This window comes from Electrophorus electricus, chromosome 7, assembly GCF_013358815.1.
Source record: "Electrophorus electricus isolate fEleEle1 chromosome 7, fEleEle1.pri, whole genome shotgun sequence".
Classification (NCBI taxonomy): Eukaryota; Metazoa; Chordata; class Actinopteri; order Gymnotiformes; family Gymnotidae; genus Electrophorus; species Electrophorus electricus.
In genome coordinates, this window is record NC_049541.1 from 18,244,893 (window position 1) to 18,264,764 (window position 19,872).

A 19,872-nucleotide genomic window follows, 5' to 3' on the forward strand; every position below is an offset into this window, starting at 1 on the left:
CTGTTTTAGTTTTAAGCCTTTGCATGATTCAAGGTACCAGACACATCATTTGTAGATCACACTTAGACAGACGCAGCATTTGTAGGACCCGACTAGACAGATGTAGATGGCACTGAACTCCAGTACTGTTTCAATCGTCTCCACTTGTATAAATATTAGTACATTTGTTATATAAGTGAAGGGAGACTGTAGTTGATATATAAATAGGAGCCCTCTGTCATGCATCAACATGATTACATTTCCATCTCATGTCATCACTAATGTGACCATGTTTTCACTGTGCTGCCTGTGTTCTTGATTTGACACACCGACTCCACCATACAGGTGGAATGTAGTGGAGGACACAACAAGGGAAGCCGCTCACCATTTACACCTCCTACGTCCTGTCCAGCAGTGATGATGTCATCACTGTTCTCTGGTGTGTCCACTACACCAACATGCAAAGATCAATTATGATGTTAAAATATAACGACTATATATAATGTTTTATAATATAAATATATATTTACAGCATTACAGTCTATACATTTAAAAAAAAAAAAAAAAAACTTACTTTCTGTAAAATTTGGGTTTGTTGCAGCATCATTACAGTCTTCTGGTGTGGCCACTATACCAACAGGAGAAGACATATTATACTGATATCAATAAAATATGTTTTACATTACAACCTATTGTTCTGATTCAGTGCTTGCATTTGACATAAATGGCCTTGTATTAAAATCTTACTTGCTGTAATGTTTGGGTTTGGTCCAGTGGTAAAAACATCATCATAATTCTCTGTAGAGGAGATATAGAGGAAAATACCAGTACATTAGCATTTATTTTATTAACTGCTTTTATGTATGAGGCTACAATCTTGTAACAATACTAGTCATACCTCTCACAACAGCAGCGTTCTGATCATCAGTAATGACATCATCATAATTCTCAGATACGTCCTCTACACCAAAACACAGATGTACCGAGACACACAGATGTTACTGAGCTGGCAGCTCTTAAAACATAGAAAAGCTCCATAAAAGTAGCACAAGCATCATTCATTTACAGATTATTTAATGATTCTCTTCTTTTTTATTGATTTATTTCTTTGGTTATTTATTAATTTTTATTTTATTTGTGATCTCAGTTTTTAATGATGATTGAATATAAAAGTGCTCCCCATACAAATTCAGACTTGTATTCACACCAAACAAATGAACAGTTATGGGTTTGTAGTAAGAATGTTTGTTCTGTCTGACAGACAATCCCCAATACAGAACCACACCTGCTACAATATCAGGGCTGGGTCCAGCAGTGATGACATCATCGTAGTTCTCTGGTATGTCCTGTCTTTCTATGTCACCTAAGTTCAATAAAAGCAGACTGTCTTTAAAACAGTCCAGCCATCTTTTCATAGTTTGGTTTAAGGAAGTAGAATCACATGATCAGTTAATAAAGGAACTCACTTATGAGGTCACCGATGGTGGTGACATCATCGTAATACTCAGGCTGGTCCACAGTCACAGACTTTTCTGGAAAAAATTGATGACTTTGTTTTTTACACAACTTAAAACAAACTGCTGTAATGAGAATGATGTACAAACAGTCATTCTGTGATAGGTCTTTTGTAAACTACTGCATGTGACTCTGGTTAAAATATGGGGGAAGCACTTCTGCAAAACATCTTCTGATCTACAGATGAATAAAATGTTAAACAGTGCAGTAAATCAGACTCTGAGACAGAGAAGCTCTCATTTATCTAACAAAGAGGAACACACACTACCAGATAGGCTCATATGAGACAAAGTGGAAATCTAAAAGAACAAATAAATATTTCATGCTAGGTAAAATTTTACATTTTCTCTAACCATTCATGGCAGAATATTATAAATAAAGTTCTGCTAGGTGAGTTTTAATAATACATTTGACACACATGTGGCGGCCCTGTTACCTAAAACAAACTCCTGATCCACATCCTCATATTCTGAATGCTGGGCTTCAGAAAGGACACTTCCTGTTAGAGGCGAAGAACAGTCATGTGACAGGTACAGAACACCAAATCAACCAACTGACTCATGTGATCATAATGATCTGGGCTGGTTACAGGAAGATAGAAATAATAACACTGCAGCCAGTAGAAAGCAATCTAAGACACCACACACCAGCAGATACATACAGTGACAAGTGTGCAAATGTGCATACACACACACACACACACACACACATACTTATTCTCTCCTCCATTCTCTCCTTTTCTCCTCCTGTCCCTCACACACAACTATGCATGCATTACACACACACACAAAATAGAAATTTGGGGACACTGCTTTCCAGGGTGTACAGAGATGTACAGAGTGTATAGAATTAAATTATAAGCTGCTACTTAAAATATTATAAAATGAAAATACTTTTTTTTAGTAAATAGCACTGAACGTCTTGAAGGGGTAAATTCCTCGCTCACGGCACATTACTTACTGTTTCTCAGCGCTAAAAGATGAAATCATGTACAATGAAACTACCCATCAACAATGAAATATTTTAACTGGTTGCATACATTAGGCTACACTGTAGGTAGCTATAACAGACAGGCATGTTAACATGAAATTATGATTTGTGCTCAGGTAAATTGACAGTTGAAACCACTTCTGAAGCAGGTGAGAACCTGGCCAGCAGGAGCCATCTCTACTCTTCAGAACTGTTTTGAGCAGATGACTTGGATCACATTCAAGGAGGCTGCTACTGACGGTAACACTGTTAACCTGGAGGAGTATACAGCATCAGTGACTGGCTACATCAGCAAGTGCATTGATGATGTTACTGTCTCCAAGACCATCATCACACACCCCAACCAGAAGCCATGGATGACTGCTGAGGGGCGCATGCTACTGAGGACCCATGACTCAGACTTCAGAGCAGGTGACAGAGAGGCTCTCAGAAAAGCGAGAGCCAAACTATCACGTGCAATCAAGGAAGCAAAGCATGCACACGCACAGAGGATCCATGGACACTTCAAAGACATTGGTGACACACGGCGCATGTGGGAGAGCATTTAGGCCATTACTAACTACAGAAAAACATCACCTTCCTGTGACAGTGATGCCACCCTCCAAGATGCACTGAATGATTTCTATGCACGGTTTGAAGCACAGAACAACGTTGCAGTGGAAAAGTCCATCCCTCTACAAAATGGCCAGGTGCTGTGCCTGACTGCGGCTGATGTGAGGCATACTCTGCGTGGAGTTAACCCACGGAAAGCTGCTGGACCAGACAACATCCCGGGTCGTGTGCTCAGAGAATGTGCTGACCAGCTTGCAGATGTCCTGACAGACATTTTCAATATCTCTCTGAGCTGCACCATTGTCCCAGCGTGCTTCAAGACTACCACCATCATCCCCGTGCCTAAGAAGCCCACGGTGTCATGTCTCAATGGCTACCGTCCCGTCGCACTCACATCCATCATCATGAAGTGCTTCAAGAGACTCGTCATGAGACACATCAAGACCCAGCTTCCCCCTTCTCTGGACCCCCTGCACTTCGCATAGCGCTCTAACCGCTCTACAGATGATGCCATCTCCACCACACTCACACATCTGGATAATAAGGGCACCTATGTAAGAATGCTGTTCATAGGTTCTCAGATCAGCATTCAACATCTTTGTTCCTCAGCATCCGATTGGAAAGTTGACAGGGCTTGAACACTTCCCTCTGCAACTGGATCCTGGATTTCTTGACTGGTAGACCTCAGTCAGTCTGGATTGGGAGCAACACTTCCAACACCACCACATTGAGTACTGGTGCTCCCCAGGGCAGCGTACTCAGCCCTCTGCTGTTCACACTGCTGACTCATGACTGTGCAGCAATGCACAGTTCGAATCATATCATCAAGTTCACTGATGACATGACTGTGGTGGGTCTCATCAACAAGGACGATGAGTCAACATACAGAGAGGAGGTGCGAGATCTGGTGAGCTGGTGTAAGGTCAACAACCTGTATCTAAATGTTGACGAGACAAAAGAAATGGTTGTTGACTTCAAGAGAACAAGGCGAGATCACTCCCCGATTGCCATCAACAGCTCCTCAGTGGAGATCATCAAGAACATCAAGTTCCTTGGTGTTCACTTAGCGGAGAACCTCACCTGGGCCCTGAACACCAAAGAGAGCCCAGCAAGAGAGCCCAGCAATGTCTTTACTTCCTTTGGAAGCTGAGGAAAGCCCATCTCCCATCACCCATCCTCTCTACCTTCTATAGAGGTACTATAGAGAGCATCCTAAGCAGCTGCATCAATACCTGGTTTTAGGACTGCACCGCCTTTGACCGCAAGACCCTCCAGAGAATAGTGAGAACAGCTGAGAAGATCACTGGGGTCTCTTTTCCCTCCATCACAGACATCTACACAACACGCTGTATCCGAAAAGCCACCAACATTGTGAAAGACCCCACACACCCCTCACATGAACTGTTCACCCTTTTGCCATCTGGAAGAAGGTACCGCAGCATCCAGTCCCGCACCTCCAGACTGTGCAACATCTTCTTCCCAGAAGCCATTAGACTCCTGAACTCTGGCTAACTCCAATTCCAGTTCAGATTCCAAAAATAGGCACTTTTATACACGAACACATACACACATGCTTATACACAGTCACACACATACATACATACATACATACATATCCATACACACACTCACACATTGTTTTGCATCGGACTAGTGCTGAAGTTGAACTTCACACAAAAAATATGCACTCCTGTTGCAGCCTTGCACATTATCCTACTTGCTGCTAGAGTACTGTACTAAACCAGCACTGTACTCTGAACTGTTCTCACTGCTACCGGTGACTGCTATGTTCAGTATAGCATGTCACTGACTCCTATGCACAACTCACTTTACATAATCTCAGTACTGTGTACTGGACTAAATAATTGCACTCTCTATTACTTTTGTATTTTTGTATTGGTCCTGTATTTTATTGTTTATTTATTGTTTGACATTTTTACACTGCATTGGATTGTTTGCACTTGTGTAGCGTGTTGTCTGTTGCACTGTTGTTTTGTGTTGCACCATGGTCTTGGAGGAACATTGTCTCGTTTTTGCTGTGTACGTGTATATAGCTGAAATGACAATAAAGTCTCTCTGAAATTTTCTATTTTTATATATAATTTTTCAAAACTTTAAATGTGTTATTGCAGGTGTATTCTTATGAGGTGACTGCTAAATAGCACAGACCAAGATAAGTAGGGAACGTTTTACGACAAGCATTACTTTTATTTCGGCTATTTGCTATTTACTAGCTTGCTAAGAATCTTGAGAATTACAGAAAATGTAAGTTTAGACCTCTAATGGCACATACAAAATGTTTTCAGAACGAGTAAATGTGAAATCTTGTATAACATAACATGTGTCTCGAACTAGATGTGGTTCGCAGATGTGAAAACAAACCACCTCGGGACAAGACTGAGACGATAATCTAAAAACAGAACAAGTCGTAATACCGCAGAGAGAGAGAGAGAGAGAGAGAGAGAAACGCTCGGTAAACACATACACGGCATGATAATACTTCGCAAAGAAGACAGGGAAATGGACAGGTGTAAATAGACAGAACTAATGAGAAACATCTGAGAATAATCAGTAATCCAGGGACGCAGAGCAGATGAGTATTTGATGTTTGGTGGAAATAGAAATAGTGACAGGAGAGGTGGCAACAGGTGAATGCTGGGAGTCGGAGTTCGGACTAGGGAGCGTGACAACATGTTTATTTCAATAGAATTACAAGTGAGATGCATGAGATAAGGCATGTCAGCTTTGATTGTACTATCATTTTTAAAAATGTGAAAATAATTGGTGACACTTGGCTGCAAAAGTAACTTTAGAAGGTATTTTTACCCCTAGGTGTGAAAAAACACAGTTGAAAGCTGAAATAAACTTTATAAATGTTACATATTGTGATAAAATGTTACAAATTATTTTTTGAGTTTGAAGTTCAAATGTAATTTTCTGAGGAAAGGCACTTGGTGTGGTCTCTCCGTCACATGAATCATCTCTTTCTAAGACTCCTCCTTCATGTCCTCATAGTCTGTAAAAAGAGAACACTGAATGTTTTTTAAATAAATTTTAATTTTTTTATTTACACATATTAAAACTGCTTGCAAAATGTTAATGAATGAATGAATGAATTGATTAATCTATTTATTTATTTATGGATTAAAAGAGAAATTGTCTGTGTTTATCTAATCACCACCACTGTGCTCAGAAAATGCATGACATGCTACAGTGATGTCAGCATTAATTTAAATTGATGATTCCCAAGAAATATAATATATGAAGATGTACAAATACTGTGCCTCGAATGAAATATCTTAAGAATAAAATGTAGTCTATTGTCATTTATGACAACCAGCTCTGTTTTATTTTTAAGCATCTGCATGATTCAAGGTACCAGACACATCATTTGTAGCTCACACTTAGACAGACGCAGCATTTGTAGGACACTATTAGACAGATGTAGATAACACTGAACTCCAGTACTGTCTCAATCGTCTCCACTTGTATAAATATTGGTGCACTTGTTATATAAGTGAAGGGAGATTGTAGTTGATATATAAATAGGAGCCCTCTGTCATGCATCATTATTATTACATTTCCATGTCATGTCATCACTAATGTGACCATGTTTTCACTGTGCTGCCTGTGTTCTTGATTTGACACACTGACTCCACCATACAGGTGGAATGTAGTGGAGGACACAACAAGGGAAGCCACTCACCATTTACACCTCCTACGTCCTGTCCAGCAGTGATGATGTCATCACTGTTCTCTGGTGTGTCCACTACACCAACAGGCAAAGATCAGTTATGATGTTAAAATATAATGAAACCCATATATTTACAGCATTACAGTTTCTACATTTAAAAAAAATATTTACTTTCTGTAACATTTTGTTCCAGCATCATTACAGTCTTCTGGTGTAGCCACTATACCAACAGGACAAGACATATGATACTGATATCAATAAAATATGTGTTACATTACACAACCTAATGTGCTGATTCAGTGCTTCCATTTGACATAAATGGCCTTGTATTAAAATCTTACTTGCTGTAATGTTTGGGTTTAGTCCAGTGGTAATAACATCATCATAGTTCTCTGTCATCTCCTCTGTTATAGAGGAGATATAGAGGAAAATACCAGCACATTAGCATTACATTAGCATGTACATGTGCTATGTAAAATTTTACATTTTCTGTAATCATTCATGACAGAATATTATAACTAAGGTTCAGCTAAGTGAGTTTTAATAATAAATGATTTTATTTCTTATCCATCAGTGTAATGTTTCTAAATGAGATCCAATTTGACACACACATGCAGTGGCCCTGTTACCTGAGACAAACTCCTGATCCACATCCTCATATCCTGAATGCTGGGATTCAGAAAGGACACTTCCTGTTAGAGGAGAGCAGAACAGTCAAGTGACAGGTACAGAACACCAAATCAAGCACAAACTGTCTCATGTGGTCATAATCAACTGGGTTGGATACAAGAAGATGGAAATAATAACACTGCAGCCAGTAGAGGGCAGCCTAAGACCCCACACCAGAAGACACACACACACACACACACACACACACACACACACACACACACACACACAGTTTCTCTCACTTACACACTCTCTCCCTCCCTCTGCTCTCTCTCTCTCTCTCTCTCTCTCTCGCTCTCTCTCTCTCTCTCTCTCTCTCTCTCTCTCTCTCTCTCTCTCTCTCTCTCTCTCTTTCTCTCTACACACACCTGCTGCTCTGTGGTTTTCTCATCCTGTACCTAAACTAAAGGTGTACAGGAATAATATAGTTGAGCTTCCCCTGCTTAATAGATGATTATCAGCAGAATTACCACACTCCTCACATGCAGCCAAAGACACATTTACTCTAATTCACATTCAACGCTCTTTTCACCCACTGGCTCCTATTATTTTACATTATTTTATTACTATTTGTGCAGCTCAGAAAATTCCAAAGCATCTGGAATAACAAACACACAATCTCTCTCTCATTTGTCCAAATGCTTTTATTACCATTTTAGTCCCACTATTTCTCAAACACAACTAAGCTCACATGCACGCACGCACGCACGCACGCGCACACACGCACACACACACACACACACACACACACACACACACAATGTTCTCTTTATCTCTCTCTCTCTCTCTCTCTCTCTCTCTCTCATTATTTTATAGGTAACGTCGCGAGGCAGAGGCAGGATGTGAAAACTGTGATAACAGGACACAAATGTAACAAGATGTCAAATGCCAACAAAAGACATACTTAAAACAGGACCTTAAATACGCACACTATCAAGAAAGATAATGACAGACAGGTGTGACATAACTGGTTAATGAGGTCGGTGCATGGTGATGAAGACACACACACACACACATACACACACACAAATACACACATACACACACACACACACACACACACACACACACACAGACTTGTGGAGCATTTCATATATAATTATATAATTGTCTTATTATTTGCGCTGCATAATAAATTACAAATAATTTTGGTAATTAAATATTGTTTTGATCACTGGGCATGCATTCAGATGTGATTGGTTATTTAATTATTTGGAAGAAACCTCTCAATTATAATATAAATATAATTCAGTAAGCCTCATTTTGAAGACTCCACAAACATCACCCACCCCTTCGAGTGGAGACATGGGTTCTTTTATTGATGTATCTGCGGTTGATCTCCTCATAGACTGCCTCAGGCAGAGTCTTACGCCTCCTCTTAGAGATCACTGGATGGAGACAGACAGAAACATGGTGTCACTACAGAAGACAGACAGACTCAAGGACTAATGATGTTCAGAGAATGTCCAGAAACTGGACTGTAGATGATGTGTGAATGTGTCCCACCTCTCCTGAGCACTCTGTTCTGGTAAACCAGCCCAGAGAGAAGCACTAAGGCCAGGAAGAGCAGCACTCCCAGTACCAGCAGAACCACTGTAGGGGTGGTGCACAGAACAGCTGCTGATTCAGTTTGTAGAGGACTGGATGTCTTCTGAACATCTGGAAAGAAAAAATACAAAAAAACAACAACTCTGAAGAACAAGGAATAATGTTTCCACAGTCACTTATGAAAATGACTAAGAGACAAAGAGTGAACCTGTAATGGTGGAGGTGCTTGTGATTGTTCTGGGTATAGTAGGAGGAGACATATAAGGGTCTGTCAATATAAAAGCAGAACAACCAGACATTCAAAATACATGTTCACGTTCTCCAGGAATTTGGACAGAAATTAAGCACTAATTGATTTAACTCTCATTAGCCAAAATGACAATGAAAATAACCTTTTTGCAGATTATTATCAGGCGGAGAAAATATTTTTGCATGGAACTTGAAACCCCAGAATCAAGCAAAATCCTCTGACCTGCACAGGTGACTCCAGCATCCTCTTTGTGGGAGCAGTCAGTGTGGTTCTTCAGAGAATAACTGCAGTCCCACAGGTGAATCTCATCCCCTCTGCACTTCACTCTGTTCAGCCAGATCACCCCTTCACCAGCACCAAAGGCAGCACTGCCATCAGCCCTCAGTGCCTTCCCACAGCCCAGCTGTCTGCAGACCACCTCAGCATCCCTGATGTCCCACTGATCATCACAGATGGAGCCCCACGCAGCGTTATGATAAACCTCCAGCCTCCCAGAGCAACTTCTCTCTGCTCCCCTCAGCCTGAGAGGCAGGTGATCTACCTCACACATACACACACACACACACACAAACACACACACACACACACACACACACACACACACACACACACACACACACACACAAACATAAAACATTAGGAGCCAAAGCTGCACTGACAACTTTAGCTATAATGATGGATTTGTACTGTCATTTGAACATGTCTGATTCAGAGTCTATTACTGATCATGATGAGAGGATTGACACTTGTAGCATTTGTGAATAATATATACCCAACCATATATACCCAACCCAATATGTACATATATACCCAACCATATACATTGTACATTGTGTATATAATCATGATATACATATATTGTACATACATTGTTAATATATTTTGTACATACATAGAATATATATATTTATCTTGCATATATATATTTTTTTCTATGCACCCCTGTTTTCTTTTCCTCAGTTTAGACAGAGCACTCTCCACCATTTCACTGCGAGTTATACTGTGTATGACTATGTATGTGACAAATAAACCAAACTTGAACTTGAACTTGAATAATGCTCTCCTGAGTCAAATGTGGACCTTCTTTGTGTGAGAGTCCTTACTGGAGCACTGGCTCTGGGAGGAAGAGGAGGAGCATTTCACATGACTTTGCTGCACACTATCATTTCTCTCTCCTGTGTGTAGAACAAAATAGAGATTGGACTTCCAAGAGCAACAAATCTATACAGCTGTTATATGGTCGTCACCATATAAAAGTACATAAAACCAGTACAAACTGGAGAGAGAATCTGCTTACCTGAACAGGTAATGTGAGCCACCTCATTGTGATTTTCACAACTGTTCTGCCCCCAGGGTTCAGATGGGCAGTGCCACAGAGTGGAGTCATGTTTCCTACATTTCACCTGATCCAGCCAGTTAGGAGATGATTCCACTCTTGCTCTGGATTGGGACTCACTGCCTGTTCTTCCACAGTTCAGCTCTCGACAGACCAAACTTGCTGTTTCTTCACTCATCCCATTCACACACACATTCCCCCAGGTTCCATTGTAGAACACTTCCAGATTCCCTTTACAACCCTCACTGAGTCTCATATCTTTGAATTCTGGTGAGGTGAGAGAAAGATGAAAACTATTAAATGAATGAATGAACACTGTTGTCATTGCATATAGTACAATGAAATCCTGCACTGTACTCTCAACATGAACCACGTTAAAAGATACGCGACAGCACAAATAAACAAAAACATAATCAATTATAGCAGCAGACAGCAGTAAGTTGCAAGTGTAAATAAAAAGTACAGTAATGTGCAACTTAGGTGCATGTGCAAGGGTCCGAGAGAAGTGTGTCACAGTGTCTAGACGGGTGGGTCTGTACAGATGAAGTGATGGAGTTCACAGCTTTGGGTATAAAGCTGTTCCTTTTTCTACTGGTCTGAGTTTTTATTGATGGAAATCTCCATCCAAAAGGCAGGTAACAAATAGTCTGTGGTCTTGGTGCCGCAGGCCATCTTCTGGAGGTGGCCAGCATACGCTGAGTTCAGGTCGGGGAGCGGGTATCCCGCAATTCCACGATCCTGAGTTCAGGTCGGAAAGTGGGCATCCTGCTATTGTCACCACCTGGGCCAAGTCCTTCCTGTCTTGTGCTGTACAGCTGGCATACCATACAGTCATAGAGACAGAGAAAACTTTCAAATGGTGCTTCTATAGACGTTTGGAGGAGAGTCCAGCCTGCTTGAGCCTCCTCAGGAGAAAGCGCTTTTACTGGACCTTCGTCACCAAGTGGGATGTGTTCAATGCCAATGTAAGGCTGGCCGTAATGTGGAGTCCCAGGTACTTTTATGTTGTCCACACACTCCATTCTATGAATAATGGAGCATGCCCTGTTCTTCTGGTTGTTCTGTAACACACAATGAACTCTTTGGTCTTGGTAGTGTTCAGTACTAGATTGTTGCTTGAGGAACATCTGGCTATGTAATGGATCTCCTCTCTGTGGTGAGTCTCATTATTCTTTATGAGACCTATTACTGTGGTGTCATCTGTGAACTTCACAATAGTGTTGGAAGCAGGGATGGGGGTGCAGTCGTATGAAAAGGAAGAAGAGGATCAGGCTAAGTACACATTCCTACAGTGCACCTGTATTTAGGAGGAGCAGAGATGATGCATAGTCCCCTATTCTCACCACCATATGTTAGGAGATTCTAGGTGAGACAGGGCTGTGTGGAGCACTATGGCATCATCTGTGGAACAATTCCCCCCTACAGGCAGATAAGTGAGAGGTTGAAAATAGCCAGAAATGATCATTTAATGCTTGTTCAGGGAGTCAGGTAGTGCTCAATCATCTGCTGGTCAGGATCTAGCTGCATTTGTACTCTGTAATAATTGTAATGCCTCTACAGATGAGAGGTTTGTAGGTAGGGGTCCATTCTAGCACAATGTGTTCAGACATGCTGAGCTGCGCGGATGCTGCAGCTTTGTAAACCCCCGTGATGTTAGTGTAGATTTGGTCCAGTATATTATTGCCTCTGGTTGGGAAATTGACATTCTTAAAGCTGGTCTGTGTGGTTTAGCATGTAGCTTAGCATGTAGGTCTCCTCTTTTGTCCCTCCTTTACTTCCGATCCCTCCTCAGCCTCCTCCTCCACCACTGTGGGTGTTATGAATGCACACACACACGAGAGAGAGGATCCAGTTGCTAGAGGTTTTATTGAAGAAACGGGGCAGGTTAGAGGAGTCAGGTGGGTACTCGTAGTCAGGTGGATCTGAGGTCAAAAACGTGGGGCAGAATCAACAGACAACCAGGGGTCATGGAGGAGACGAGGTCTGAAACACAGGCAGGATACGGAAACCAGGAAGACAAACACGTATATGGAAGGCTCGGTATGCAACATGGGAATGGCAATACTTCACAAAGAGAGTGTGAGGGAGGGGAGCTTAAATAGGGGGAGTAATGAGGAGAATAGTTATCAGGTGTGTAATTAGTACTCTGGCAAACAAACCAAATATATCAGTGAGGGGGGGGAGTGTGGTTCCAGGTGTTCATAACAGTGGGATAGCTTCACTGGAATAAAATCCAGTATTAGGTGCATAAAGTTGACATCATCTACCGATATCCAAAAGTTCAAACAGGAATAATGCCTCGAGTGTCCAAACAGACAGAAAAAACACTCAGAGAGTACCCAGTTGCTGCATTTTCCCTTAGCAATTACTCATTCGATAACAACTACTGTTCCCTCAAAATTGATATTTAACAGGGGTATCACTAGAAATGATGTAGCAAGTGACTCAGTAAAATGTTCCCATGACCCAGTATAATCATATGGGTAAAAAGTCAAAAAGCCTTAATGCTTTCTGCCCGGATTGCTGAGCAGATCTAGCTACACAACCAAAGCATTAACGCCACACAAATTAACGACAGGTACTACATTTCCCATAATGAGCCAGCATAGTTCCAAACACTTGAGCAGCTAAAGCTTTCACTCAGAGCCAGTGTCAAGTAAATGCAAGTTAGCCATGTAGAACATCATGGTAATGTATACATTTTAAGGCTAGCCACTTATAACCATAGCTATGTAGTAACACAACACAATAACACAATGTAATATTTATACAATTTCAATATACTGGGACATGTTCCGACACAGCACTAACGATGTCAGCAAGTTTACGGAGGTAGTAGTAGGGTTTATTGGGAAATTGGTGGACGATACGATTCCAAAAGCCACCATCAAGAAGTTTCCCAACCAGAAGCCCTGGGTGGACAAAACCATGAAATCTCGCACTGCTGCCTACAACGCGGGTATCATCAGCAAGAACATGCACGAGTACAAGTCTGCGGCATACGGAGTGCGCAGGGCCGTGAGGGAGGCGAAGCAGCGCTACGGGAGGAAACTAGAGACGCAGTTCCAGCAGAGTGGCTCTAGATCCCTGTGGCAGGGACTATGGATGATCACGGACTACAGGAGCCCACCCTCCGGACTGATGAGTGCGGATGAGTCTCTGGCGAACGAGCTAAACACATTCTTCACTCGCTTCGATGCTACATCTAGCATCGCTAATGCTAACAACGCTAATGGTACTATTGGCACAGCCAACGGCGCATACGCAGAGCCCACCATAGAACAGCGCCCTCTCATCATCACGGAGAGTGTTTAAAAGAGTGAATACCAGGAAGGCGGTAGGACCAGACAGTATCTGCGGGAGAGTCCTCAAAGCCTGTGCAGACCAGCTAGCCCCGGTATTCACCGACATCTTCAATCTTTCCCTGAGGCTCGGTACCGTCCCAACCAGCTTCAATCGCCCCTGTCCCAAAGAAACCTCGACCCTCTGGCCTCAATGACTACCGCCTTATTGCCCTCACATCAGTCGTGATGAAGTGCTTTGAAAAGCTAGTCAGAGACTTCATGACCTCTTCAACGCCAGCCTCCATGGACCCACTGCGGTTTGCATACTGCCACAACCGCTCCACTGATGATGCAATTGCACATCTGCTCCACACCACACTGACCCACCTGGACAAAGGGAGGGGTAATTATGTTAAAATGCTGTTTGTCGACTACAGTTCAGCATTTAACACTATCATCCCCTCCCTACTCACTACTAAGTTGGAGGATCTAGGACTGCATACATCCCTGTGCGAATGGACCTCCAACTTCCTAACAGACAGACCACAATCAGTATGGGTAGGCAACTGCACCTCATCCACCCTCACCCTCAGCACTGGAGCTCCTTAGGGTTGTGTCCTAAGCCCCCTGCTCTACTCACTGTACACCTACGACTGCGCAGCCACTTCCAGCTCCACCATCACTGTCAAGTTCGCTGACGATACCATCGATATGGGCCTGATCTTGGAGAACAATGAGAGGGCCTACCTGGAGGAGATTAAACACCTGGAAAACTGGTGCCAGGGAAATAATCTCCTCCTAAACGTCAGCAAGACAAAGCAGCTGATTGTGGACTGCAGCAAGAAGCAGGAGTGGCACTACCAACCTTTGAGGATCAATGGAACCATAGTGGAGAGAATAGACAGTTTCAGGTACCTTGGAGTTCACATCTCGCAGGACCTGTCCTAGTCCCGCCATACCAACTCCCTGGCTAAGAAGGCTCGTCAGCGTCTTTACCGCCTCAGAGACTTCAGACTGCCCTCCAAGGTACTGCGGAACTTCTACACCTGCACTATTGAGAGCATCCTCATGAGGAACATCACAGTCTGGTTTGGGAACAGCACCAGGCAGGACAGACAAGCACTCCAGAGGGTGGTGCGTTCAGCAGAGCGCATCACTCATACGGAACTTCCTGACCTGCAGACCATCTATTACAAGCGGTGCCAGACCAAGGCCAGGAGGACTGTGAAGGATGCCACCCATCTTCTCTCTGTTGAGGTCAGGGAAGCGCTTTCGCTCCCTGAAGACCAATACAGAGAGACTGAAGAGGAGCTTCTTCCCACAGGTCATTCGGGCCCTGAATCAGGGCAACTGATAAATTGTGGGGACCATGTGACTGTAAATCTGTAAATTTGTAAGCTGGAATTGTATATTGTGTACATACACATATATCCATATATACATTGTACATTGTGTATATATACATAAATTGTATGTACATTGGTATATATTTTTTGTGTATATATATATTTCCTTATGCACCCCTGTTTCTTTCCTCAGTTTGGACAGAGCACTCACAAACCATTTCACTGCGAGTTGTACCGTATGTACGTGACAAATAAACCAAACTTGAAACTTGAATATAGTATCATACTGTAAAGCCATTTACAAATTTAAGTGTATGTGTATGTACCAATATACCATGTTTTTCTTCTTCTTATGTTCATTGTTACAGTGTTATTAGACGTATTTTACTGGAACAAAAACAATTAAATAATTGTCATATTTTATACAAAAATTAATGAAGATAAAAAAATTCATGATTGTGACAAGCCTATTTTTTAGTGATCACTATATTCAGAACTTTAAAAGACAATCAGCCACATCAGGCTGATTGAGAACAGCAGCAGTCAGCACACTTTACCTGAACACACCACTCCTACATCCTCTTTATGTCCACACTCATCTTGTCCACAGAGTTGATACCTGCAGTTCCACATGGACGTCTCGTTCCCATCACACTGCACCTCATTCAGCCATATGGGCCCAGTTCCAGGACCAAACCAGGCTGGTACGTGGGCACTGAGGGCCACTCCACACTGCAGCTGCCTGCACACCACCTGGGCATCCTCAATGTCCCATGAGTCATCACACACTGTCCCCCAAGAGCCGTTGAGGAAAACCTCCATCCTTCCTGCACAGTCTCCCCCAGAACCAACCAGTCTGATAGAGCTGTGGGCTGAGTTAAACACACACACACACACACACACACACACACACACACACACACACACGCACGCACGCAAATACAGCACACCATGTATACATACACAATCGCACAATTGAATGTCCAAGATAGTTAAGACAGTTTAACCTTTGTAGTTTTGTTAATTGTTTTACCTAAATAATGTTTTACCAAAATAATGACTCCAGATTGTTATTTTTGATAATAAGAGATAAATGTCATAAATCATCACACAATAAGGACACATTTTAGGTCAATGTAACACATACCAGAGCAGGTGATTGACAGCTGTTCCCTGGAGCTGCAGGAAAGGTTGAGGAGGTTTGCACTGCTGCAGTTCCCCAGATGAGCTTCCCTCCCAGAACAATTGAAACCCGTCACACACATGTGGATGTGTTGATCAGGACTGGATGGAGAGGAGCTGGAGAAGTTCAACACAGAACCACAACCCAGCTGTCTGCAGACCACAGAGGCCTCAGACACACTCCGGGAGTCCAGGAGAACTCTCCACCAGTCCTGGATGAAGTAAATCTCCACCTGCCCCTCACACTCCTTCCCTCCAGACAACCGCACTCGCCCCTCATGAAAGGCCTGAGAGGAACCTGAAAGGGAATATAATTAAACATGTAAATTAATAAGCTTATTTTAGCATGCAAAACATCATTAATTTCACTAATGTGGTGAACATGAGTGGAAGAGCTCACCACTGCAGATGACTCCAGCATCCTGTTTATGAGAGCATGCTGTTCGACTCCATGATGAGATGGGACATTCTGACAGGTGTGTCTCGTTCCCATGACAAACAAACACATCAGCCCAGATGTGGCCACTCCCCTCCCCAAACCAGTCCGCCCCCAACACAGCCACAGCACTCCCACACTTCAGCTGCCCACAGAGGACACTGGCAGCTCTCATATCCCAGCTATCACCACAAACTGAGCCCCAGTCACTGAGGTACTGAAGCTCCACTCGACCAGAACAGGAGTCCCAGCCGTTCACCAGATGTGCCGCTGTGTAACCTGAACAAACATCTGACATCTTATGGCAACAACACTGCATTCATATTTAATGTCATTATACACGTATGCAAATGGACAGCAGGCCACATTAAGGGTATGTAAATCACAAGAGATATATAAATATTGATATATAACCTGAACATATTAGTCCCACATCACTGTCATGGGAACAGTGTTTGGGTGAAGATGTTCTTGGACAGGAGTAAATCTCAGATTCGTTGCCTCTACACTGAAGCTCCTTTGGCCACACCTTGCCCTCCCCTCTGCCAAAAGCAGCTGCTCTCAGCACCTTCACAGGAAGCCCACAGCCCCGTTCTCTACACACAACCTCTGCATCCTGCTGGTCAAAGTCATCATCACACACTGTGGTCCAGGTCCCTTTATGAAGTACCTCCACTCTCCCAGAGCACAGGTGAGGACCGTCGGTAAGTCTGGTGTTCTGACCTGTGCATTGAAATTGTTTTAATAATAACTACACTAAACACAGAACAAAACAATGATACACCTTCTAAATTATTTCTGCTAATGACAGAATTAGTAAAAAATTCATAATGAATGAAGGTCTCAACAAACAACATCTGTAACTTGCTGGTCAAAGTCTTTAAACACCTCTTAAAGTCCTGAAACACCTTTACTATCTCAAAGCACCGGTGAGGAGCCTTTGTATAAGTGAACACACATAGACTGAAATACATCATCAAAACATGAGTATTTGAGAGATAATGTCTCGATATTCCTATAGGGTAAATTTACTCTCCCAGAGACCTGGTACAGGTCATTAAAAATTGTTTTAAATTTTACATTTTACAGATATGATTAAATTTACAGATCTGAATTAGAATTGTTTTGTGCCTTCATCAAAACAATGTAAACAATAAAGTTGCTGTGTTGGAAATTCATTTAGATTAGATTTGTAAATATCTAAACAGCAAAATTCAAAAGAATATTTAAATACTTTATATATTATAATATCTATATACCTCAGAGTTAAGATTTTTCCTAACAATAAGTGGACACACCAATTTACTGAGTTTAATATTTAATAGTCAAAAATTTTAAAAGACATACAAGTGCATGTGTACAACCTGGTGTGATGGGTGAGTGAATATTAAGATCAGCTGCAGCTTACCTGAACAGATGACTCCAGCATCTCCAGCATGAGACTCACAGTAGGCATTATTACGACGAATGAAACATTCATTCAGTGTAGACTCTGATCCCTCACAGTCTGAAAACCCCTTCAGTATTGGTCCTGATCCTGGTCCAAAGTGAGCATTACGTACTGCATCTACAGCCTCCCCACAGCTCAGCTCTCTACACACCACTGCAGCATCTGTAATATCCCACCAATGACTACACACTGTTCCCCACTGTCCTTCATGAAGAACCTCCACTCTGCCAGCACAGCGACTACCACCATTCACCAGCCTCACACTGTCTGTTAAAGTAGAGAGAGAGAGAGAGAGAGAGAGAGAGAGAGAGAGAGAGAGGAGGAGGAGGATTTAGGGTGGTAGGATCATGGTTGGAATACCAGGAGCAGCATCTAGAGGAAGGAACAATAAAGGTAGCTGATTCTAATTCATCTGCTTAACTTCTGATAAAGAAGAGAAGATGATAACATGAACTTTACTGATTCCCAGAGTAATGTGAGGTATAGCAGAGAAACAAAGAATACACACATTCACACATAAATAAATAAATACATATGTAAAAAATAAATAAATAAATAAATAAATAAATAAATAAATAAATAAATAAATAAATAAATAAAAAATAAATAAATAAAGCATATAACACACAAGTGAAAGAAATACCAGGTAATGACCAGCTAATAATGAACAGAGTATTCACATGTACTGAACTGTACTGGAACATGAGTAACTTAGAACTGCTCTTGAGGAGACACAGATGACCTACTGATAAAAACTCCTGCAGACGTCTGTGTGATGAGATATTACTGTGTGTACACAAACCAGGGAGAAATGGTGGCATCTCCCATTAGCACTGAGAATGTGAAGGAGTGAAGGTCTGAAAGAGGGTTGAAGACGTTCAGTGTTGCTCTCTGTCCTGATGAAGGGGACTGAAGGGGCTCCTGAGCTCTACCAGTGTACTGTGCAGTGGGGGAGGGAGGGAGGAGCTCAGGAACTGAGTGCAGTTTCTCCTCCTCCTCCTCCTCCTCCTCTCTGTCACAGCCTGTGGAGAGTCCAGGCTTCACCCCACTACACACTCCACTTTCTACAACAGCTCATCCAGCCTGTTCAGACTGGTGATCACTACTGTCTCAACTAACTCTGATTCATTACAGAGTTCAGTCACATTTATAGTTTCTTATATAGCAATTTGTTAATCTAACTTTATTTCTATAGCAATTTTCATAAACAGTGGCAATTCTAAGTGCTTCACATAAAATATTAAAATTATAAACAGTAGCAATAATAAACAATTATAAATAATAGATTTAAACATAAATTTCAAATGAAGATCTAACAACTACTGAAAGAAATGTTAAAAATGAAAATGCTAAAAGATTTCAAATTCAACATGTATAGAGCTGAGACAAAATCAAATAAATACAGAATCAATTAAGAATGAAAAATATAAAAGTGCATTTTAATTATGAAAATTAATTTAAACATTTTAAATTAAATTCAAAAGTGCTGTGTACTAATCTGACTTGAAATCTTAAAATTAAAGGGGTTTTGTACAGACTTAAAAGTATCTAGTATCAGGGCTCGTCTAATACTCTGTGTCTACTGGCTCCTTTTAAGAGCTAAACACTGTATCTCCATGATTAGTCTTTAACTTGGGGAGC

The 19,872-nt window shown here is 41.8% G+C and overlaps 1 protein-coding gene and 1 long non-coding RNA gene across 2 annotated transcripts; both read right to left on the bottom strand.

Moving 5' to 3' along the window:
* Positions 1-364: 364 nt before the first annotated feature.
* Positions 365-759, bottom strand: LOC118241672. The gene is made up of 3 exons (XR_004776299.1): positions 727-759; positions 554-607; positions 365-427 (listed from the first exon to the last, which is right to left on the bottom strand). It is a non-coding gene; the product is annotated as an uncharacterized LOC118241672 (long non-coding RNA).
* An 89-nt stretch (positions 760-848) lies between these two features.
* On the bottom strand, positions 849-18,393 carry LOC118241743 (antigen WC1.1-like). The gene is made up of 15 exons (XM_035528547.1): positions 18,381-18,393; positions 18,190-18,288; positions 17,196-17,504; positions 16,746-17,060; positions 16,308-16,643; positions 15,721-16,047; positions 10,495-10,800; positions 10,301-10,372; positions 9,420-9,734; positions 8,906-9,058; positions 8,689-8,787; positions 7,360-7,422; positions 1,931-1,993; positions 1,265-1,342; positions 849-940 (listed from the first exon to the last, which is right to left on the bottom strand). Exons 1-15 carry the CDS (start codon positions 18,391-18,393, stop codon positions 849-851), a joined length of 2,640 nt encoding a protein of 879 aa, XP_035384440.1.
* Positions 18,394-19,872: the final 1,479 nt, after the last annotated feature.

What these genes read in the sequence shown, in the direction of transcription:
- LOC118241743 (XM_035528547.1), bottom strand. An exon ending in GGATCAGGAGTTTGTCTCAG is followed by an intron (nt 1,994 to 7,359) that starts GTAACAGGGCCA and finishes CGCCTCTAACAG; the next exon opens with GAAGTGTCCTTTCTGAAGCC. An exon ending in CAGCCCTGATATTGTAGCAG is followed by an intron (nt 941 to 1,264) that starts GTGTGGTTCTGT and finishes GTTTTGGTGTAG; the next exon opens with AGGACGTATCTGAGAATTAT.